This window comes from Thalia democratica, chromosome 5 (assembly GCF_965202585.1).
Source record: "Thalia democratica chromosome 5, ktThaDemo2.hap1.1, whole genome shotgun sequence".
Classification (NCBI taxonomy): Eukaryota; Metazoa; Chordata; class Thaliacea; order Salpida; family Salpidae; genus Thalia; species Thalia democratica.
The window spans coordinates 40,762,760-40,788,125 of NC_139169.1; the positions used below are offsets into that span (position 1 = coordinate 40,762,760).

Here is a 25,366-nt window from a genome sequence, read left to right on the forward strand (position 1 = left end):
TTTTAAAAGTAAAACAAGGGAAGATAACTCAATTGGAAACCCATCACTGGTTTGTAAAAAAACTGATAAAGATCCTTGGATATTAATCGGAGTCGGCGTTATAAGTGAGGAGTCTGATGGGGTTTTAAAGTTTGCGAGAGTTTCTCCTCACATATACGAGTTGAAACAAGAGATGATGAAATTTACCAAGGATCTTTACATATACCAGGGCGTCAAAAGTCCACTAGGGAAGCTGTCCTTTCAGGCCATGGTGAAGGTTGCTTACGAAGATGGTCATTTAGAGTACAAGTGTCAAGGAGCTATCGTTAGTGAAAGGGCAATTTTAACTGCGGCCAGTTGTTTTGACAATGATCCGGCAACAGGAAAACAAGTAAAAAGTGTAACCGTCGTTGTTGGAGTTCTTGATTTGAATGCAGTAAGTAACCAGAATGAAAAAAAAGCTAGAACGTGGCATGTCTATAAAGAATCTAATGCTAGGAAGTACGACCCTGATTCAAAGTTTGACTTTTACAACGTCGGCGTCATAATACTTGAAAAGCCCCTCGATTTCAAAAACAGCAACGTCAAGTTTATGAGTTTACTGAAACAACCGAAAAACCAACTTCACAGCGACCCTGAAAGTTCAGACAGTAACAACAGAATGTACGATTGCACAGTTTCGGGCTGGGAGCTTAAATCCAACGGAAAATACCATCACGAACTAAGGTAAATAAAGGTTTAAAGTAGCTTTAGTTAACATAGATCATAGGTCGGCAAACTACCCAAAGGCCAGATTCTGTCATAAAAACCAAAGTCTTAAGCACGCGACGTTTTTGTAGCTTAAAAAAAACTTGAGTAAAATAATTAATACTATTTTTTTTAGATTTGTATTTAAACAGGTACCGGCACGTGTCAATCCTCCCAAGCAAGAAATGCAACGTGCCGCTGATGAAGCCGGACAAGATCGAGCAGTTTTTCAGTGAGCACTGGTGCGTGAAAGAGAGCGAAAGCGAGAGACCGATGATCGACGCGGGGGCGCCGATAACATGCCGCGTTGGAAGTGACGTCGACGTCAGACTCGTCGGCATCGCCAGTTTTCCACAAACTTCCAGGGTACTGGACGACCAAGGCCCCAAAGTTTTCACCAGCGTCCCCGAGCATCGTGAGTGGATTGACAAATTGAAAAATGTTCAACGCAATCAAAACTGAATGCAAAACTGCACAAGGTTTTCTTAAAGCAAAAAGTTAAACAAGTATAGCAAAGTGTTTTGGTTGTGTATATCTTCCGAGTGAAAGAAAATACGTTACATATCGTTAAGTTATTTAAATAATGTTATTTAACTCGTTTTAAATTTAAGGAATAGAACCTAGCTGATCATACTTAGTTTGTTAATACTCTTACTTATTTATTTTTACAGCAGAGCTAAATTTTTCAAGGTTTTGAAAAACGCAAAAACTTAAACTTTTGGTTAAATGATACTCGTATTTGTCTTATTTTAAATTTAATAGCGAAAGAACTTATACCAAACTACAAGCAGTAAAGTTGAAAAAGATTGAAACCTTTGTGCGACAATGATCAAATTCAAAACATAGGATTACAACTTATTTTAGCCAAGCTCGGAGTAATTTATTTCTTCAAGAAAATTTCGTAAAACTAACTTTTACCTCGAGTTTAAACTTATACATAAGTTTGCACAAAAGTTCTAATACATAAAAAAAAAACATTTTTAGTCGTCAATACTTTCAGATTAATAAAAAAGTTAAGTTAATTGAGTGAATAAACAAACTACTTTTTATTCAACTGTGTTTTGTAAATTTGTTGTTAACATTATTATAAGCATATAATAAAATAAAGCATTTTGCCAAATTTTAAATTTAACAAACTTGAAACAATATCCGCAAAAGTCTAACGAGCCGAAACCTGATCTTTCGTGCGCTGAGGAACATAAAGTTTTTATTATACGACTTCGATCATTACATACCACAATACCCTATGCCTATACCCTCGTTGTACCGAGACTGCAGGCTTCTCCGGTTGCGACTGACGAGTTTTAATAAAAACGAGCCCGATTCTTGGTCTACCGATGCCTTGTGGTCTGATGATCATATTGGTATGATCAAATCTTTGTGTTAACTTGAGCGTTGTTTTGTTAAGTTGGTATAAATAGCCTGATTAAATACAGCTACTACCTTACAACGTTACCATAGGCTGTCCCAACTAGAATTTTTGTGAGTTTAGTTGCAGTTTTTTTTTACTTAGACTGTCGTGGTTTTAAATGAAGCAAAACTAATGAAGCAGCTGTGAGTTTTAAAACTGATACAAGTAGGGTAGAGTTGTTTGTAAATGCCTTGCTTTGAAAAACATTTTACAACAAGTTTTTTTTTCTAGTTTTGTAAGTGTACTAATATATACATAAGTACAACATTGGTTCTTAAAGTAACAAAGTAAAATGATTTTAAATGTTTGCAATGTAAGCAAAACTCTCTTGCGACAATCTTCTAAAATTAATAAATTGTTAACAGTAGCTAAGTCTTAATAGTATTATCGGAAAACGGACAAACAATATATCTAAAAATTTGTTTTATGAATAGTTGTTAATAATATTACAGTTTTATTGTTTGAACTCATTTAGTTTTATTAAACTCAGCCATTGAATTCTGTTATTTTATATAATCATATTAGGCTTTTGGGTAGAAAAACAGACAAAAAAGAGGTATCAGTCGCTAGCAAGGAAGTAGAAAGTTTTTTCGTTAACTTCATTTGTATAAGGTTTTTACTGCAGCTCATCTATTGTAGTATGGTTGTATTAGTCTTGAAAGTTAAAGAACAAAATTTTAGATAACATAAACTCTAAGTAACTATATAGACCAGGGTTTCCCAAACTCATTTACTAAATCGCCCCCTTTTCAGAAATTTGAAAAATAATCGCCCCCCATGATTTTACAAAGTAGTTTTTCTCTTGAGCCAAACTTTTGAGCCAAAAAATTTGTGTTCAAAATATAACTTAGTCTAGTACTTCTTATACACGCACTTTTGGGTTGTATTCACAGTAGATTACAGGGCTACAGAAAATAAGTTACATTTGTTTTCTTATAAGCTTAGTAAAGTGTATTTAAATACTTAATTATTAAAAAGCCTTGTGTAATCTGTAATCAATCCTGTTTAAATATGAATTGTTTTAAAACTAATGAAAATTTTTGGGTAGTGGTTGACAACTTTTGTAATCAGCAATACATATTTACTTAAAATATTTTCTAGTTTCAACTCGTTAAAAAAATGTAATTGCGGACTGCATAAGTTAAAAAAATAAAATATAAGAAAATTAGAAAACTAGAGAAAAATTGTAATTAAATGATTTAGTATTATTGTGATCTAGGAAATACTATTGTGAACTGAAAACCAAATTGAAAGTGTAATTTAAAATATTAAGTATCAAAACACTAAATTTTGTTTATTCTTCACAAATAGTTTTCAAGTTACTTAGCGGGTCGCAATTTGACTGGATCTTAACCGTACGTTACCCATCTGAAATCTTAACTTAAACCTGACATTATAATAATCTCTTATATAACGAATTTCGGACATTTAGAAGTTTATACTAAGTAACTTATTTTAGCCGCACAAAATACTATAATTATTTCATAAATAGGCATATTCTAAAATTACTATACCAGAGATTCAAAAACTATAAAAGAATGAACAGTTTATTTTACACATAAAAAAATATATAAAAACATAGTTTCTGATCTAGTTTGAGGAAGTTTGACCGACTGGTTGATTATCTCACATAAAAAGTGGTTTCTTCAACAGCTTCAGTTAATGCAGTTAAATTATTTATTTCAATGCTAAGATATATTATAAGCATGTTAGTTGTTAAGTTAAAGATTTAATTTTAAACTTTTTAAACTACATGTTTTGTAGTAGAATACCATTAAATAGTAATTGACTTGTAATAACCTTTAGGAAACTAAACGTTAATTTTAACTTTTTTTTTTCTTAATTTAAACTCAAAAAAAAAATCAAATGTTTTACAGTTAATTCTGTAAACAGAAAGTAATCAATTAAAAAATTCTTTTTCTTAGGTTAAAATTTTTTTTGTTACTGTAGTAGTCTTTTTGATGGCTTATTGAATACTGTTTTAATTTATTTTTTCTCTAGTTATTAGCTTATAATAATTTACCAAAAGAAAAAATTGAAAAACTAAAAGCTAGTGTTGAACTGTTAAAATAATCAACACATTCTAATTGCTAATATATTAAAATTTAAGATAACACAAAATATAATTGTATTAATAGTTTAAAATTCCTTAATGTATAGATTTGTTAACAATAGTAAATCAAGTTAGAAAATAAAATTGAGTTTAAGAACTTTTTTTAATGAAAAATTCAAAGTCTTTTCAAATGGAGACCTCAAATCTATACTATTTTAAAACCAAAAAAAAAACTTCAAACAAAACTTTTAATGGTTATCAAGATTTTTTTATTTTTATTAAACAAGTAATAATAAAAATATGTCAAATAAATTTCTTTCAAACAGATACTTTAATGACTATGCTATAAAAATTTTTAGTGTAATGTAAAACGACAAATATAAACTACAAAATTAACCAGGTCAAAATAAAACTATTAACAGATATAAAACATAAACCATTTAATAAATACAGTAGACTTTCGCTTGAGTTCGCACTTAAAACAAAATCAAAAAGTGCAAATTCGAAAATTATTACTATTTTTTTTTACAAAATGAAAAATTTAAATATGTTATATGCAATAACGTTATGAATAAACATGAAATCAACTAAAACATAAAACAAATATTAATTAAAAAAAAAAGATATATATAAGCTACTAAATATTATGTATTTTTTGTTTTATTAATACTAGTTAGTAATAGACTTTATTTAAGTTAAAATTAAGAAAATATAAATTTGCACTTTTTTTGGGTAAAAAGAGCGAACTCAGGAGCAAGTCTACAGTAATTAATATTTATTAGTCATTATGTAAACCTGTTGTAAAATAAATAATTTAATAAAATTTTATTATAAAAAAAACTACTTAAATACAATACAAACCAGTTTAAATAAGAAGTATTTTAAAAGATCAAATAAAATAAAATTAGTTTTCATAAAATAATGTCTGCTACTGGAGTCTAATATAATGTGAAGGATGAGGTTCACAACTGCTTGCAAGTTTTTCTAATCTGATTCTTAATCAGTAAAATAACGCCTCCTTTAAAAATATCTAGATAGATAAGAGATCATCAAGATGATGATAACTGAACTGAAAGCTTTCTCAACAACATAGCTAGTAGGAAAAACTATAAACAACAACCTGAATTCCTCTAAAATGATTGGATACTTTTACCTTAGTTTTTGTTGAGTCCAAAAGCTTTCATATCGTTCTTTGAAAAAATTTACTTTCAGTTTAAGGTCAGTTTGTAAGTCTAAGAAGGTTTCCTATAAGTCGTTTACTTCAAGTAGATCTGTCTCGAAGGGATACATATTTTTATCTATATTATAGCTTTTTTGTATCAAATCGAAATTTTACTACTTAATATGTTGAAATTGTTAAAAATTGCAGATTTTTTAGGTTTTTTATGCCTAAATTGTCAAATTCCAGGTTTTTCCAGGTTTATAGGTAAATTGGCAACCCTGTTTAGTTTTATTTCTTAGTCTAACTTAGTGACTTTAAAAAAACAGTTTGAAATATCATGAGGTAATAGCTAATAATAGGAAACATAGATTTTTACAAACCATTTATGATCCCAAATAACATATATGTCAGATTATAAAATGGTGATAGGGATTCCGATTGTCTAGGATTTATGTAATTGTTAAATAAGAAAATGTGTGAATGAAAATATGTTATTTACTTGAAAGTAGGAGTCATAAGTACTTGACTTTTCTCTCTATATTTTACATAAACAAAATAAACTTTTTTATTTAAGTTTTACCTCAGGGTCAAATATTTTTAAGCAAGAATAAAAGTAAAAATTTTATGACAGCCCAAAATTTTAAAATCGCCCCCTTTTCGCCCCCTTACTAGTTATCGCCCACCCTTTCGCCCCCTTACTAATTATCGCCCCCCAAATTACTAAAATCGCCCCCAGGGGGGCAATATCGCCCACTTTGGGAAACCCTGATGTAGACAGAGAAAATTTTATTTAGTATTTAAAAAACATACTAAAGGTTTTAAAAAACCATTTTATTAATAAAATAGAAATAATTAATCATAATAAATTAGTGTTTTTGTTTGTATAGCATAAAATTTTAACTTAAAAAAATAAAACAAATAATTTATGAAAATGATATAAATGAGAACACCTGAATATAATGTAGTTGCTATACTTTTGGTTAAGGTTTTAAGTGTTTGTTTGTGAAAGATTTAAAGGTTATAATTAAAAGTTTTGCTTAAATATTTTTCAGTAGACTTTATTTATTCCGTAAGTACTTTAGTGATTGAAAAATCTAATTGTTTCAAGCTTGTTTAAATTCAAATTTGGAAGAATGCTTTATTTCTAAAAAGCTTATATCTATAATAACAACGAATCTGTTATTGATACACAAAGGTACAAAAACTCAGTTAAATAAAAAGTAGTTTACATCTTGACTCAATTAACTTAACCTTTTTATAATTCAGAAAGTATTGACGATTAAAACTATAACTTTATTTTTTATTTTTATGTATGTATAGTTTTTTTCGTACACCAGGTTCTTAGACCAAGCTTTTTAGCGCTTTTTTATCGTTCAATAAACAATATATGTAAACTTTTATGCAAAATTTCTCTATAAATTTAAAATTAAAGTTTACGAAGTTTGCTTGAAAGTACTTTAAATTGATCTTTCTCACATTGTGACAATATTTTTTTCATAATAAATGGCGATATATTTGTTGTGTTTTCTAAATTTTGTAGGTTCATATGTAGTCTATTAAAGTTAAAAGTAGAAAATTTAGTCGGTTATATGCAACTATAGTTCTACAAGCTGTTTTCATGATTAGTATTGCAGATAAATTTCCCCTTAACAAACTTTTTGTAAGTTTTGTAACTTTTTAGCTTTCGGTTTGGAATTTAATTTATAATTAGAAAAAAACTGTCTTTACATTTCGATTTTTTCTGTTTAGATGCGTAACTTAGTATAAATTAACTAGCCTTACTTTAGTAAACAAAGCAAAGCAAGACAGCTCAGAGCGAACAAAATTTATACTTGTACAGTTGTTTCAGCACTTGGTACGGTTCTTCATCAAAGTTATAGTTATATAGACAAAAAGTTGATTAAAAGTTTTATTAAATGTAGAAGTTATTAGCAGAAGTTAATGATCATATATTTATAAAAGTTTATTGAACGACAAAAAAGACGCTTAGAATATTTGGTCCTAGGACCTGGTGCACGAAGAACCTTTCAGTATCGATTCGCACACCACGGATACCTTTCAACGTCTTGTCCAGGACCTTAAAATAAAATACTTATTTTATGTTCGTGAGTAAAAAACACGTAGAGCATTATTCGAAGAGAACTTAAGATATAACTCAAATTAAAAAAGTTTAAATCTATTTTAATAATTAAGACACTTAACTCAAGATTAAAAATAAAATAAAAAACTGAATTTATAAAATACAGCTTTTAGTTTACTAAAATTTGTTAGTAATGTCAAGGGTACTTTAGATGTTTTTAGAATTCTTAAAATGTCTAGGTTTGATAGCACCGATAAATACTCAAGTGTATTCTTCAGAACTACTTAAGTGCAATTGACAGAAATCAATAGTAAAGTTTAGAAAAATACATAAATAAGTATAAAAACAATTGGGCGTTTTCCATTTTCTTGTAAAGTTTTGAATAAGGTCTGTTTAAAAAAGTATAAATTAAATAAATTTCTAAAATTAATTATTATTTAATTTCTTATACTTTGTTTTATAATTATTGGTTTTTGACCTATTTTTTGTTTCAATTCTTTTAAACAAAAAATTGAAGCAAAATATTGCAAACTTTAATGTTTTCAAAATAAAAATTATAAAACACGTTATATAAAAGATAGTTAAAGACAAGTAGTATAGTATAAAACGACTAGTAAATTTTTATTATAAACAAAAATAAACATGAATTTACATAAGACATTCGAGTTTGTAACTTTACTAGTTTTAAGATTGTTTTTCAACAGTTTACCAACTAAAACTAAAATTATATCTAAAAGTTTGCTGTATTCTGTCACAAAGAAAGAAAACTTAATTAACTGAAAACACATTAACTTTTTTTTTGGAATAATTTTAATCTGCTAAGAAAACTATTATTATTTATAACTAAAACAAATAAAAAAGCAGTTTCAAGATCTTCATGTCAATTTAAAAAACAAATATCAAATTTTATGTTTTTCTGCTGTTCAAAACAGTAAATGAAACGTATTTTTATACAACGAGAAGTTGTTAATCCTTTAGAAGTCCTAAGAAAAAATATTTGAAACTAGTTATGATAAACTGTGTGTTTCGCACGAATAGAAAGCTAAGTGAAATCAAACGACAATGACTAATACAATAAAACGATTTAGTTTTCGATCAAAATATGCCAATGTTGATTTTGAACTAGACTAATCACTCTGTTTATGCTTTTAGTTTCAAAAATTTTAACAATTAACTTGTTTCATGTAAGTATTTTTTTTAATGATAATATAAATACGTATTTAGTCTAAACTCTGTTGTAAAAGTATTCTTACGTAAAAAAACACTTTATGAGTTGTAAAAAATGTCACCTAATGAAGTGCAAAGTAAATTCATTACAAATTACGTAAAAATACTACATAAAGGTTGATCAGTTGCTTTCATAAATGTTATGGCTAAGTTTTGGTTTTTAACGTTGTAATTTATTGATTTTTAACTATACTCTAGTATAAATTTACAAGCTTGTTATAACAAACAGTTTAACAAAAATAAATTATTTTCAAACTTTTGTATGCTTTGGTTTAGGCACTAAACTAAAGTTTAAAAGTAAGTTTGAAATTAATTAATGTATTTTAGTAATAATTGCATATAATTTTACTATTAATGCAGAAAAATTTAAGGAAATCTATTTAAGAAATTAATTTGTTTTTTAAACCTTACTACAAAACTTTAATTCTATATTTTTTTAGCATTTTAATTTATTTATTGCGAGGGAAACGCTATTCATGTTTGATGTAAACTCTTAAAATAAAAACAAACGACAAAATAACATTACATAACTTAAGCAGCTCGTTTCAGCGTTGTTTTTATAGATGCTTGCTTTAAAATTATAAAAGGGATAGTTAAATATAAAAAAGATTTCGTTTTGTAGGTACGTATAGTACTAAAACTTAGCAAATGTTTAAATACTTTTATAAAATTTTGTTTTATTTTATAATTTTTTTTTAATAGTGTTTAAGAAAATTCTTAGCAGAAAATCATTTAATTCAAAAAGTATACATATTACAGCTTTAATCCTGATGAAAGCCTTAAAAAAAACAATTACTTAAACAGTGTAGTATCTAGAAAATTTTTGCAAACTTACTTACAAAAATAATTTTTAACACTTAAATTTTTTAGATTTGTATTGTTTTGAATAATAAAGCACTTAAATCTATTACTTACACGGAAATTCAAAACTAAACAACCAAAAATTTAAAATTACAAAATGATCTTAATAGAGCTTTAAGTATAGGTACAACAGAAAACATCTTATAGTTTTGCTTGGACTATGTAGTTTTTAACTTGTAATACTACGGACTGCAAAAATATTATATCCATTTACTTAACAAATTAACGTTTCGTATCAGCTGTTTATAACTATTTATAATAATCAAAACGACATAAAACTTAAAAGATACTCACAATTTAAGTAATTGGGTCCGTTTATTCATTTTATACAGTTTACTGGTCAAAATTATAAGTTAAATAGTCTATAACAGTGGTTTTTAAAGTATTTATACAATATACATAACTTTCACTGACTGTAAAGCTTAATTAAATAAGAAATATTAAAAAAATATAAAAATATTAGCAAAAAAATTTTATTTTCAAATAAAGGAAAGCGTCAGCATTTTTATTTGAATGTCACATTAAATGCTTGATTAAAAACCAGGTGCTTGGTAAAAACTTGCTACAAAGGGTCAAATAGACGTAAATCATTTATAACCTATTTAATCCTAGTGTAAATAATGACCATTGGGAAATATTTTAGAAATTAGGCATTGTTATTTGATAAATTGGAACATTTTATTAATTAAAGCTTACTATTTTGTAAACTTATGTTCTTTACAACTTTAATTAAATTTAGTATTTCAAAACCAAATAATTTAAAGGATTGTACGTATCACAAAATACTTTTCATAAAATTGTCTCTTATTTAATAGGTATAGAAATACTAAGAAAAATCAGAAATATTCGTTAAGGTTATGTTTACAAGTAAAATGAACTGAAAACCTTTAATAAAACAACTATAGGACATCAAAAAGTACTAAAAGCATCATTAGTTATAAAAAAAAGTGCTTCAAGAAAGGTTTAACTGTACTGTTGGTTTTAAAATTATATTAATATAAAGAAACTACGAACTGCTTTAAAAAGTATTGAATTCGTTTTTTAGTTTGAATATTGCTATAAATATGTTTCGAGCAGAATAACTAAAGGGGTAATTAAATACATTATAAAAACGAAGCTTGTGTTTTTGATAAGAACAAAATATTTTACACAATATTTTCTAAGCACACACATAAAATATTTCTACGGGTTGTACCAATTTTTTTTCGATATTTAAAACGCTTAAAAAAATAAATTGCAAACTATTTAAAAAGTAAGAGAGTCAACTTTTTCTTCTAGAATCAACACTTTGCTTTATGATAAAAAGCTGTTAAGTATTTTAAAGTACAATAGCAATCAACTTTTAGTAAAAAGTTTAAGAAAAAAAAATGTTATAAAACAAGTTTTACATATTTATTATTTACGTATTTGTTTTTTATCTTTTTAGTGCTAAAAATAAACAACAATTTTTCTAAAAATAAAGTTCGACAATTGTCCTTGAACGGCAAACAAGTTCATTGTGAGGTTAATTTTATTTTTTATTTTAGTTTATTTCTGTAAGTTACTTTATATAAATTTTAAAATTGTTCGAACAGTTATTACTTTAGACCAAAAATTTAACGATTAATGACTTAAAAAGTTATTACTTTGATAAGTTCTACATTTGGTAAACAGTTGCATTTTATTTTGTTGCAGTTTTATTTGTACAGTATTTATTAAAGTACAATTTTTTTATAGTTTTCACTGATGCATTAGTATCGAAAACAAAAAAAATACACCTTAAACAAATTTGAAAACATAAAAGTATTAAAATTGTAAATTATTATCTGTTTTATGCCTATTGCAAGTAGGTAGAACTTAGTTTGTATTACACATACAACAGTATGTAAAAAGGTATCGAATTTACAATTTATGACTAGTTTTTTAATTTAACTTTGAAAAAATTTCTTTACAAACTTAAATTATAATACTTATTTGTGATCTTCAGACAATAAGAATTCTTAATAACATTTAATTACAAATTAGATAGGAATAAATTCGAGTTTAAAGTTAGTTTAAATAAATATTTAGCTGTAACATAGCGTTAAGGTAGATAAAACAATAATTTGTTTAAAGTTAAAATAAGTAAGTTTGTTTTTTTATGCGAAAACAAAAACACATAGCTATTTAGCGGAAAAATAAGTTTTTTATTTGACAGTTTTGATGATTGAAAGTAGTAGCATAATTTTAAGGTTTTAACTAAACTTTGTAAGTTAAAACTTTAAAGTACTTTTAACTATAAATTTTTATTTTCAAAGAAGCTTTGCCACAACAAATTAATCAAATAAGATCCAAAAATAATAATGTTTTAATACAAAATTGATTAATGTTATCTTTATAAAAAAAATTATAAGTATGAACAAGTTTGTACTGAAAATAATGTTTGAAAATGTACTTTTTAAATAAAACTTATTTAAAGCTTGATAATACATATTTGATGATCAGTTTTTTTTTCTGCTGGTATGGTAAGTTAATGTACAAACGTTTACTATATGTAAAAAAGTATCTTTATTTTTACATTGTGAACCAAAATTTTGAAAACAGTTACCTTTATTGCTATTTTTAAATGTTAGTTTTATCTAAAGTTCGCTGCATAACTAAACTGGAAATTTAATTGTAACTTTTGTTTGTATATACTACTGAAATCAAAATATATAATTTGTTTACATCAAGTTTTAAAGCTTTCTATTCAATTAAACAATTAAAACAAGTCTTTTTCAAAACATGATTGTTTTATTTTTATTTTGGTATATATATTCTGTAGATTTATTATAAGTTGTATCTTTATATATCTACTAACTAAGTTTTATACATGCATAAATTAAAAAAAATTAAATATAAAGTTATACAAGAACGAAAGCTAGTTAAATTGTTAAATGTTCAAGTTAAAGGAAAAATTTAGAGTTAATTGATTAACATCAAACTTAAATACGTTGCTTTTACGTTGGAAGAAAAAAAACAAATGGTGAGTTTAAAAATATATATTTTATGACCATTAGAACTAATATAAGTTGTTATTTAAAATAAAGTACATTTTTAAGTTTTTTATTTGGTTTAATCTTTAAAATATATACTAGTTTAAGTTACGTTTTACATTATACTAATAGTCTTTTTTACTTAAAGTTTATAAATGAAGTTTCTTCCTTAGCTTGAATTATTTTAATAAAGTATTTACTGTTGGGACCATAAGTCTGCCTAATAAAATATTAAAAACTAGTTTTTCACTTACTAGTTGGCAATTTTCAACAAATTTAGAACGTGACCTTCAGGTACAGGAAAATAATAAAACGTTGAGTCCATTGCGGATATCACGTATCAAGAAAATTTTCAAAAACATCAAGTGCTAACTACTTTGAAAAATAAAGGCTAACTGCTATAAAAAACAAATTGAATAAAACGAAACTTATAACAGTTCATAAACTCGTAACTCGCTGCAAATAGCTTTAATGTTTTGAAATACTTATCATTTTCTTCTAGTGTCATTTACATTAAATAAATATTTTTTCTTAAGAGTTAACTTTTTTTTAAAATTATTTTTCGAGTTAAACAACTTTTTAAGTAAAATAGAAACACATTTTTACAAATTATTTATCTTTGGCATTGGTACCAACATGCAAGTTACAAGCAAAATTTTATACGTAAACTATCTTGTGGTAGGTAGAGTGTAAATATGATACTGCTTTAAAAAATAAATACAATACACAAACTATGATTATTGGAAGAAGAGTTTAGCTAAAAAAATCATTTGTAAAAAATCTTAATAAAAGTATTAACATGCTTATTATATAACAGTACAAGGGTCAACTATAGTATTTAAACTTTTTTAATTTTCAAAGCAACTCACACTTATGTTCAAAGGTTGTAATGGCAAGTAATAACCTTTAAAAAATTAATTAATTATTTTAAATAGGTTTTTGATAACGTTATGCTTTTGATAAAATATTTTATTTTTAGAAAACTAATAGTAAATTTTCGTGCTTATTTTCAAGTACTAGTTACTTTTATTTATAAAAAAGTTGTTAAGCTTATAAACATTCTTAAAGGACTTTAAAAAACAATTAAGAATGTTAATTAACACAGTTAGAATATATTCTATCTGAACTAAGAAAATACAAAAAAAAACTTCTGACTACTAGATGCTTTAAGTCATGTGAATTTTTTAGACATATTACGGAAAATTTTTAGTAAAAACATACAATATAAACGTTATTTAATCCTAAATTTACAGATTAACTTTATTTATTGCAATAAATATATAGCGTTATTAAAAAAAAACAAATAAAAAAACAAACATAGTATACTTAAGTATATAAAAGCTTAATTAAACCAGGTTCTTGTTCACCTTATTAGTTGCACTTTTATATTGTTATAAAAAAAATACTATATATAAACCAAAAATAAAATACGATTTAGTTAAGGTTTAAGTTTTCTTAATTTCAAGAAAGTAGTAGATAATTAAAAAGCAACTTTTACACTTATGACAGAATAAAACCTTATTCATATGTATTACTTACCATAAAACTGGTAATAAATGCTGAGTGAGATTAAAGTTAATTTATTTGAACAGATGTTTTGATTTTTTTTAGTATAAACAATTTAAACACCTAGTTTAAGAAAGTATAGAATAATTCATATTATCTACGAAAAGGGACTATTTACTGAATGACCAGGTAAAAAACTTATGAAGAATAACAAAACTATGAGTCTTTTGTGACGTAATAATCTACTAGCCGGTAACAAGCAATTAATTAGTAACGTTTTTCTCTAACTTTACCAACAATGCGACTTGATTTACAAAAAAAAGAAGTCAGCTTAATATGTTCTTAACAATCAAAAATTGGTAGTTTTGAAACAACTTAATTATATATCCAGGTGGAAAGTTAGAGATTTATCTTAATTGCTGTAAAAACACAGTAGTTAACCTAAATGTTCGTCTTGCTTATTTGTGTGGTAATTTTATAATTTTAGTTTTGTTTATGCTTGGGAATTTAAGTCTGAGTTGTAACTACTAAAATTTTATCTTAGTAGTTGAAGTAACAAAATCATCATGATTTACTTACTTTAACAAATAACTTTCAAGCTTTTGAGTTTAAATTTTTACAAGCTAAAATCTAACAACTAATTACAGAACTTACTTTTAAGTGTAAAATAATGTATAACTATACTTCTAGATAAACATTAATTACAAGTTTATGGTTAAACTTATTTAACACATATTGATTAATTTTTGTGCCATGAAGAGTATTAGGATAAAAATCATGAAATTGTCTACTACACTGTTTTATAGTTTTTTTAGAACTTGTGTACTTGATAAAATCAAGTATAACTATAACTTAGTTTAGAGAAAAAACAATTTCACGTATATAGGCTTTATATTTTGCAGAATTAAAGTTTTTTCTTTGGACTTTTATAAAAATAACCAGATTAGCTATTTGCCATTAAGTTTTTTGTGTTAGTTACTGATTTAGTTTTATCAGCTATTAATAGCTAGTTAAAGTTTAAACATGTTAACAATATAAAGAGAAAATTAAACATGTAATTACTTTTTTGAATACTAAAATTTGTATGCTCAAAAAAAAAATTTATAATGTTTAAGAGGAGTTTAACTTTTTTTATAATCAGTTGAATGAAAAAATTTTTCAAATAAAAAATGCTAATATTTATAAATGAGAATTTTTCGACATTTCCTAACAAACACAATAGTATGCAAATAAATTTTACGTAGACGTCAACAATAAATGAGAGAATTTTTTACGAGTTTTTCTTCTCTCATTTACTATCCAACTGAAACTTTTTCAGTTGCAACATTTCATTCAGCTTATATAGAAAATTCACGACTCGTTTTTATTCAAAGGTAGAAAGATACAAATAAAATTAAAGATGTAAGATAAAATATTTTTTTCAAACTCCAGTGCTTTAGCATAAAAAGCTTTATGTTAAGTGTAAACATTCATTTTTGTTTTCTCAGTATAAAAAACTTTTTAGTATTTCAGTTTAAAATTTTATGTAAAATACATAGTTATGTTTACTTTCATTGCTTAAACTTTAGCTAACAATAGTTAATAAAATCAAATAAAAATGTGAACAAAACAAGCTATAACAAACGAAGGCAAACTTAAGAATCAGCAAGCAATTTATATTATTCAAAAAACAGCTGCAGCACTTATTTACATTGTGATAAAGATAGATTATAACTGTGAGCTACTGTTGTCGTCTATAAACACGCATCAGTATTTTCTACATAGAGTAAATATGTGCAGTATGTTTGATGTTAAGATAATTTTTTAAACAAAACTCAACCACCTGATAAAATTTTATATTAGAAAATTTTCTGTTATAAAAGCTATAGTTATTACTATTGCAATTATGTACACTAAGCTGTGTGGTTTATTAAAAACAATTTTAAAACAAGTTGATAATAATTTCTTTTTAAATTAACACACCTGCACAGAACAACTGCAAAGTTTATGAAAGTAAATTACGCTTTTTAATCTTTCAGAGCAATTATAATATCAGGATTAGGTGCATAACAATAGAAGTAATTCTTTGAACAAAAACTAATTAAAGTTCTCGCATTGAAATTAATGCAACCTGAACAAAACACAATGCTCTTAATCTGTTTTATATGTTGGGTTACTTTGAAGATTAATTTAAAGTAAACAAAAAAATTTAAACAAAATGTTTATACATCACCAAAAAAAAACCTTATAAAGACATGTATTATTTTTTTGAGTATTCAGGTTAATAACTAAGTGTTTTGTCTGAACATAAGAAACTGCACTAAAAAGTTCTACTTCTTATTAAAGTTATCATTTAAAATAATTTATATAATCCAATACTAAATTCAAATTACAAAGGGAAAAAGATTCAATGAGTTAATAAGAAAAATTAATAGTTATTCATTAAAAAAATAAGTTTACGAGTTATTAACCTTTCAAATAAAAGCACAAGTGCATTGCATATATTGATCGATAAAAGACAATAAACAGACTTTTATTAGAAGCAAATGACATTGTTTTGAATTACTTCCTTCTAAAAACTACTATTTGTTTTGTGATTATTAAGTAAAACTTTGAAACTTATCTTTCATTTAATATACTTTTTTGTTTAATTTAAATTATTGAACAGAATGAAACTTTTTCAAATGAAAAAATTGTTTTATTTAAAATTTTATTTTTGACATTAAATGTTTTTTGATTAAGTTGTAGGTTTTGAAAACTAAAAACTAATAAGTTACATTTTTGAATTTACATGTATGTTTTTGTTAGTTTCCTAAATATAAAGTAACTTTTCTGTTGTATATATAATAAAAAAAGGTGTTTTACATTAACTTTGATTTAATTATAACAGCTAATAATGCTGCATTGCTTTTTTCGAACAAAAAAATCTTACATTAATAATAAATTTACTTAATATTTTATTTCTAGTTTGTAGTGTTAAACTTTTATGGTTAAAAATAAGCTTAAATACCAAAAAAAAGGCTTAACTTTATCTAACCTAAACAGCTTTTTGACTTTTGAGCAAGCAAATTAAGAAAACAAAATCACAACTATATTAAAAGTCTACAATGCCGAGGTAAAACTTTTTTCATTCTTAATATATGTAGTTTAAATAAATACAATTAAAAAAGAATAAAATAAATTATACTTAAAATTAATAGCTTTTTGTTAGCAGATTTAGAAACAACAAACAAAAACTAAAGATTTGATTATAAAACTTTGAAATAATACATCTATATTAATACTTCAATAACTTGTCATTTACTTAATGTTTTAATGTTTTGGACTTTCAGTATCCTAAAATTTATAAAATAGTTATTCAATATGTTATACTATTTTCTATAAAAATAAACGTCAAAGTCTAAAGTTCAATTAAGTATTTTTAAACAACATTTAAAATATAATATAGTAAATATAATTTAATTTCAAATAGTTAATAAAAACTTGCACAGGTTACGATCTACCTATTTGTTTAAAAAGAATCAAGTTTTATTTAGTTATAAAAAAAATAAGCTACGTTATTTTGAGCTTTAAGGCATCTAGTTATAGAAAAAAATACTTTAAAGTTTAAGTTTCGCTTCTAATCAAAAAAACTAATTCTTTGTACAAAATTCAGAGGTTGTTTGGAAAATTCTAAGCTGGCAAAGGTTTTCAGTGTGTTCAAGGTCAAAGAGACAATCAAAGAAGCAGATAGCTTACAAGGTTCTGACACTTCTGGCAATTCTGATAATGTGACAAAAAGTTATGAAAGGTTTAATTTTTATATAAAATGTGACTTTAAAAAAGTCTATAAAAACTTTAACAAATTATCAGCAAAAAGACTACAAAAAATGTATTATTTAGCCATCATTGATAACTATCATTCTTCATCTTCTATAGAATGTTACATACTAATTATTTTATTATATTTAGTATGTGCGGTCCACTACCATGGAGTTTCCTGCCGATCGTAACTGGCTTCGTGCCCATGTTGGGGCTAGCTATCACGTGAGTTTTAGTTTTTTTAACAAATTTTTTTCTTTTTTTTAGTCATTTACTTTGTCATACTTTATGAATTTATTATCATTTTAGTTAGAAATTTTCATCTAAAATAACTTACTTTACTTTACCCCTTTAAATACAGTATTTCGAGATGGGAAAAATCAATCGTTTGTAATTTAAGTATAAAAAATTTTATGAGTTTCATTGCTTAAATTAAATAGTATGAAAATTTTTTATTTGATTTACCTTTACATAAGCACTAAATTGTTCAAAACATTTAACCTAATAACAAAGCGTGTTTTGCTATATATAAACTACATAAAACTTATTTAAAAAGATTTACAAACTAATCATTACGTATGCAATATTTTTCATTGTATAAAATGTTAAAAAACGTTTAACTATTTCAATAAATTTTGTTAGTTTATTGTCAGATTATAATTTTTTACAGCTATACTGTTGCAAAAACAAAATGTCATGTCGAAAAATGGTATTTTCCTTATGTGAGGTATAAATTTGTTTTAAATAAAATTAAAACTGTTTTTCATACAAAAATTAAACAGCTTTAAAAGTATTGGGGTACTTAAATTTTATGCTCTAAATTCAATTGTACAGAAAAAAAATCTAATTTAATGAATAAGTAATAAGCTTCTTGTTTTCTGTTTAAGTAAAAATATTACATTCATTCAGTTTAATTATTTTATATTTTATAAAAAAAATCATGTTGTTAGTTCACTTTTCAGTATATCTAAACGTAAAGTTTTGCTCTTAAAATAAACTAAATGCTTAAATTTATAAAAGTAAATTAACAAAAACGATTTTTAATATTTAATCCACAGCTACACAGGTGCAAGACTTCCAGAATTGATGTATTTCGGACTATTGTTCAACTTGGAAGGATTTTTCGGTGAGTTTATTTATTTTAATTTCCAATTTAAAAACCGCGCTTTCATGCTGAAATTTTTAATTAATTTAAAAAGAAATTTTTCAGTCTGCGGGTAAACTTGTTTTTTGTTTTCTTTCCTAAAGTGGAATTTACAGTCGTCGCATTTTTTCTCTCAATTTTAAATAAGCATATCTAAATCAATTTAAAAAAAAAAATGAAATGTCAAAAAAAAAGTGTTCTGCATTACTTAACAAACAAAAGTTTTAAGTGTTTAGTTGATTGTAGTTTATTTAGTCAGCATACGATTTGAAGAAAACTAATAATAACTACTATAGATGGCCAAAAATTACTTAAACAGTTATAACCTTTGTAAATTTCTATAATCATAATCTAAAGTTAAAGTCAATCCAGCTTTAAAATAAAAAAATTGTAAGCTGTGCTAAATGATTTAAGTAAATGTTAAAGTAAATCAAAGAAGTAAGCATTGAAAAATGTACCTAAAATAAATTCTAATTCATATCAAGTTCATAGTTTTCTTTTCACAATAAATATATACCAGGAATGATGGTTGTGTTTCTAGCATGGAGGTATTACCGTCACTTGGGAGAAAGATCAATGCTAAACAACTCGACCCTGGTGGTTGGATCAGTCAGCTGCTTTGGTGTTATCATAGTAGGGAATTTCCCAGTAAGTTTATTTTATGTAGTTTTTAAATGTCTGTAGACTTTCAAGTTTGAATATTGTTCACAACAAATTGTAGTAGAAACTTAGAAACTACACAAGTTTAAATACATTTTGTAAGTTGTTTGTTGGCAAAGAAAGCTGTCAAAAATTGAGGTCTAAGGACCTGGCATAGAAAAAATCTTTTAATGTTGTGAGTTCTTAAGAGTTCTATTACAATTAAAAAGAAAAAAAAAATATTTAGAATTTAGAAATAAAAATCAAATACAAAAATTCAGTATTTATAGTAAATGATTTATGTAGTTATGTACGATACTGAAAATTATAATAACCGATTGATTTTTAACGATTTATTTTTCGAATATACTTAATATTTCAAAAAGTCTTTTTTAATCTTTGAAAAAAAAACCATAATTTAGTTTGAATTGTTTAAGTTCATGTGTGACTTTTACATATAAGAGATGTTAACAAATGCGAAATAATTTTATAACATTAGATCAGTGCTAATTATAAAAAAAAATAAGAAAAAAAATATTGAAATTGTACTTAAGTTTATTGAAATGTTTTTAAGTCATATGTCTTTTTTATTTTTTGTTAACAGTACGACACTGTTCTACGGCATCATTTAATTGAAATTCATTGTACATTATTTGTACAGCTCCACTTAAACAATTTCTAAAAATACACATTTTAAAGTTTATACAGCGAAAACATGTTATTTTACTAATAAACTAAGATTGTTTCAACTGAACATTAATTGTTAACATTTTATTTATCAGCTTTATTTATTTTATCATTTATCATTTATTTATATATCAATTTGTAAATGATTAAAATAACTTAGTATGCTTTTCGATTTGTACAAACATAAGTAGCTTATTACAAAAACCAATAACCATTAAAAATTGAAGCTATGTATAAAGTGATATAATTTAAACACTTTAAAGTAATAAGTTTAAATAAATCAAAGCCTAATAAATTGACTTTTTTGATCAGTAATACTCAAACATCTTAAAAAACTACAGTTTTCTTAATACTTAATATATAGAGTAACTGCATCATTCTAAAAGTACTTAAATATCGAACGATTTGCACACACTTTTAAATATTTAGTGTATTTTCTTTTACCTTTTATAAATCAGAAAATTGGTAAGTTTAATAAGCTTGTAAAATTAAGTTAGTGTTTTCTTACTATTAAATGAGACGGGCTTAGTTTAAAAATTTTAAACTTTGAAAACAGTCCAAGCATTATAACTAATGGTGTTAAACTCTGCAGGTAACTTACAGTAAGGGACCTCACTACTTTGGTGCAGCTCTCGCCTTCATTCTAGGAACTTTGTACACGATGCTTACCGCCAAGCTGAGCATCAAAACTGCAAGTTTATCCAAAGTGAAAAACATCAACCGAATTAAAGTTGTCAGAATTTTGTTGGCCGTTGTCATGTTTATATCACTTATATCCCGTAAGCTGTTGTTTAACTTTTTGTTTAACATTTTAAGTTGTTTTTTCTTACTTAAGATTAGTTTAAGAAAATAACTATTTCAAAGTTCTTAATAACCAAGCTAGTATTTGAACTAAAATATTATAAAATTAGGAATGTTTTTTAATCAAAGGATATTAGACTTTTATTTTTGTCTTGTCGAAAATATAACTAAAATTTTTTATAATTTTTGTTTGATTAAAGACAAAATAAAAAGTGCAAAACTTTAAATTAATTAAAACCTTTTGTATAAATATTTATGGTATTTTTTTGCCTACGCTTTTTTTACGAGATAAAAATGAAAAATAAAAGCTTTAAACAATTATTATCTCATTATTAAGTATAAAATAAATATATCGGTTTTTATTACTTTGTCTGATTTAAAGTATACTTATTTTAATCTCATATAAATTTTTTCAGTTTGCTTTTTTTCGGTTTTCAAGACAATACACAACAAATACTACAAAAAGGTTAAATGTTATTAATATAAGTAATATACGTAGTTGTAGTTTATAGTTTTTATTTTCAATAATACACTGTCAACACAAGTTAATGAGTTTTATAAAAAGACTTTGCACTAGGTTTATAACAAGAAAATTGGTTACTGTTTTTTCAAATTTTACAAGAAAAATTAGCTTAATTAATTTATTTTCAATTTTTTTTTTAAATTTATCAAAAATACACTTAAATTAAGTTTATTTTAAGTAAAAAAACAGCTTGAATTTTTTTCAAACTAAGATTGACACTATTTTACCTCTTGTAGACATTTACTTAATTTTTTTTTACTAAATTAACATATTGGAATTTTTCTGTGCTAATCTAATTATTAAATAAACTAACAAAAAACAAAACGCTTTTTTAATGTTAGTTTAAAAAATAAACAACATTTATTTTAGGAAAAAGTTGACGAAACTGAATTGCTGCACCCACTTGAAAACGGGAAATGCCCGTATTACCCAAACGACACCCGAAATATCGACCTTTTTGGTTCTTTGGTTGAGTGGATCCTGACAATCGGGATTCTAATATGCTTGGCTCTTTACTACTATGAGTTCCAAGTAATTTTAGTCATGATATTTTTATCAGTGTTGAGTTTAAGTAAATCCTTTTTACAAATATCTATTTATTTTTTTAATCACTGTTTCTACATATAGTTTACATAAATATAACGTGAATAGAACTTTGTTAGTCTTTGTACAAAAAGTTATTGCATAACACACTTAAAGGTGTTTTCGTCAGTAAAAGTCATTCTGAAGCAAAAAGACGGCAACGTTTTCAATTATATCGAATGTACGGAAAAGTGTGAAAAACTTCAGCTGGAAACTCAACATGAAACAGATGAAAAAAGCAGGCGAAGTTCTTTAGCCGACGAAAACGTAGTTATTTTGCAGCTTTTAAAGAAAAACAACTTAGAGAACGATGAAGAAGCAATGAAAAAAGTGAAGGACTTTCTTTTGAACTCGACTTGAAATATTAATCAAAAACTGCTAATAGTTAGCTTTAGTAAATTATTTGGATGAACTTTAGATGGTTGAAGTTTAACAGCTTTTGATTTTTTGTTGATCGGTTATTTCTCATATACACACTGCCGTTTAATTTTTCTTAAACGTAAGCTTTTTTATGAATTTAGGGTTCTGTTTTCACATAAGAATTACCTTAAAATACAATAGTTGACTATACTATTTAGTGTTCTCTACAGACTATAAATTCAACAAGGTAGTTGTACTAAAACACTTTTAGTCGTATCTACTAAATATGGTAGTACTAGAAGTTGATTTTTAGCTTTCCATTACTTTTTATGATGTTAATTGCTTTTTGTACTATAAATTAAAGATTTTCAACATTTATTTAATAATTTTTTGTACTATAATTTGGAAATAAAAAAAATAAAAAGTAACTGAGATTTTAGTTCATAAACAATTGATAAATAAAAATTAAGTTTTATAATTTAAAAATTGTTAAAAGTTAGTTTGTTTTGATATTTTACTTTTTTATATACAAATCTTCACTAAATTAAAACTAAAACTAATGAAAAAAAAAAACAATCTTTTACTACTAGTAAGTCTAGAATACAAAAATTATTTGTTTATATAGTTAAATCACTGTACAACAATTGGAGATATAACTTTTTACAACTAGCTTTAGACAAAAACTAGTTTTTCTGATTAAAAAACACTAGAATAAAATACATTCAACAAATTATACTTTTTGTACAAAGCTTTTTAAGCATTGTTAAAGATTCTTTTTAAATCTTTTGACTTACTATACTTATTGTAATAAAGGTATATAACTATGTAAAAAGTTGTTTTTTAAATAAAACATTTTGTTTATTTATACTTATTTTAAAATAATAAACATAAGAGTTAAGTTTTTTTGATTGACAGAAAAACTATGATATTTAAACCATCTGTATTTCTGAATTTAGACTTTTTAATAAAACGTTTTGTTCTCAATAATTAGTTTTTTTTCAAAATATTTTCAAAGCAATTATGTTTCGTAAATACTAATTACATGACATTTTTATAAAATGTTAATGAATAAAGCCTTAATAGTAGTGTAAGAAAGCTTTTGTTAGTTTTAGGTTTACAAAACTTCAAAAACTTTACATTTAAAATCTGTGTACAAGAAAAGAAGCTAAGTTTGCTGTTACATTTTTTTATATTATTATTGTTTATTTTTTAATTTTTAGTTAATATATTAATTTAGTTTTAAGTGAACTATTAGACCAACTATTAATCTATTAATGTTTTTATTTTAAACTTTTGCAAAATATTGATTTCAAATATTACGCTTAACATACCTTTAAAATATCTTTATTATGTGTGTTAAATATGTATATTTGTATACAACCTTAAAAAATAAAACTCTGAGTTTATTATATATAATCTCAATTACTTTATAGATGTAGTAACTTAAAAAGACCAAACTAGTGTAAAATTTTAATGATAGGTAGAAAAAAAAACATTATGATACTTTTTAATGTTTATGTTGTAGTTTATTTTATAAACAAAACTTCAAAAATCGACTATATCTAGCAAAACACCTTAAAGTTAAATAGTTAACATAAAAAAACATCAAATGATATTAAAATAATTCGTCTCATAAAGAAAAGAATCGCGTGAAAGGCAGACTTTGTTACGTCACATCAGCTTTCTATGACGCTGCAGAAGTTATCTTGAAAAGTTTTTTGTGTTTGGTAATTCCCCAGAGAACCGTGATTCAGCTCTGCTGTGAAATTAGTAATGACAATAAAAAATCCATATAAATTCAATTAGTTGAAGAAAACCGAGTGTATTGATTTCATAAAAATAGAAAATTATGTTAGCATTTGTGATAATTTTTAGAAAAAAACATAAACTTGAGCTTCAGTCGTTATCTAACTAATATCAATTTAAACGCTTCTTTAACAAACAAGTTCATTTATTTTTACAGTTTTGGTAAACTTGACTTTAAGTCTTTGATATTTTAAAATCTATAAAGCAATTCATTTACAGTAGCATAATAAATAACTATAAATACTAAAGGAGAAGTTTTTACTGTAATCGTTGTAGTGTACATAAAAACGATACAGTAAACCATATATGACTAAACTTGTATACATATTTAAAGACTTTTTAAACAAAACTATGCTTAAATTTCATAAACTGTCGGTATCTAATACAATTTAAAAAAATAAAATTAGTAAATTCTAAAAATTTCAGAGCAATAAATCAAAACTAAAAACAAAACTCATCTGTGGTTTGAAAAAAAAGACCTATTTTTGTTTAGTCTATATAAAAAGCTCAAACTCATTTCTTTGAACCATAACGCCTGTTTTTTATATCATACTATAACTATGTATAACTAACATCATTTTTGAAAGGTTAAACCCGCTATAAATATTGAAGTCATATTCATAATAAAGCTGTTACCTTAAGTCATGTTATTCAACTCACTTTTATACAACATTAAAGTATCAACTCTGAACATAAACTACCAGTTAAAACTAAGGGTATTTGCTCATTGTAATTACTAAAAAGTTTTACAGCTTGAATATTAGTTTGATATTAAAACTGATGTAAAAATAATCTTTTTATGTTTTACTCTACTACTATTTGAAATCTTGCACTTAAATTTTCAGTATAAAGCAAAAGTTTATATATAATGCTTTCGTTTTTGTTGAAAAAATAGTAAATAAAACAATAACTTAATAAGTAATTATATTCAATAAGAACAAAGTAAGTTTTTTCTAATAAAATGTATTCAATTAAAAATGATAAAAAAATCTGACAACACAAACCTCCTTTGGTTTCTATTAATA

At 24.9% G+C, this 25,366-nt stretch overlaps 1 protein-coding gene across 1 annotated transcript; it reads left to right on the forward strand.

Annotated features, from left to right (window-relative positions):
* Positions 1-17,041: 17,041 nt before the first annotated feature.
* On the forward strand, positions 17,042-23,067 carry LOC145836981 (transmembrane protein 150A-like). Its single transcript, XM_082944749.1, has 10 exons — positions 17,042-17,113; positions 17,654-17,788; positions 17,950-18,024; positions 18,470-18,526; positions 18,858-18,925; positions 19,464-19,591; positions 20,862-21,048; positions 21,487-21,536; positions 21,963-22,124; positions 22,293-23,067. The coding sequence occupies exons 1-10, from the start codon at positions 17,106-17,108 to the stop codon at positions 22,533-22,535; spliced, it is 1,113 nt and encodes a 370-aa protein (XP_082800875.1). The 5' UTR covers positions 17,042-17,105; the 3' UTR covers positions 22,536-23,067.
* Positions 23,068-25,366: the final 2,299 nt, after the last annotated feature.

What these genes read in the sequence shown, in the direction of transcription:
- LOC145836981 (XM_082944749.1), top strand. An exon ending in TGGTATTTTCCTTATGTGAG is followed by an intron (nt 18,527 to 18,857) that starts GTATAAATTTGT and finishes TTTAATCCACAG; the next exon opens with CTACACAGGTGCAAGACTTC. An exon ending in TTTACTACTATGAGTTCCAA is followed by an intron (nt 22,125 to 22,292) that starts GTAATTTTAGTC and finishes ACACACTTAAAG; the next exon opens with GTGTTTTCGTCAGTAAAAGT.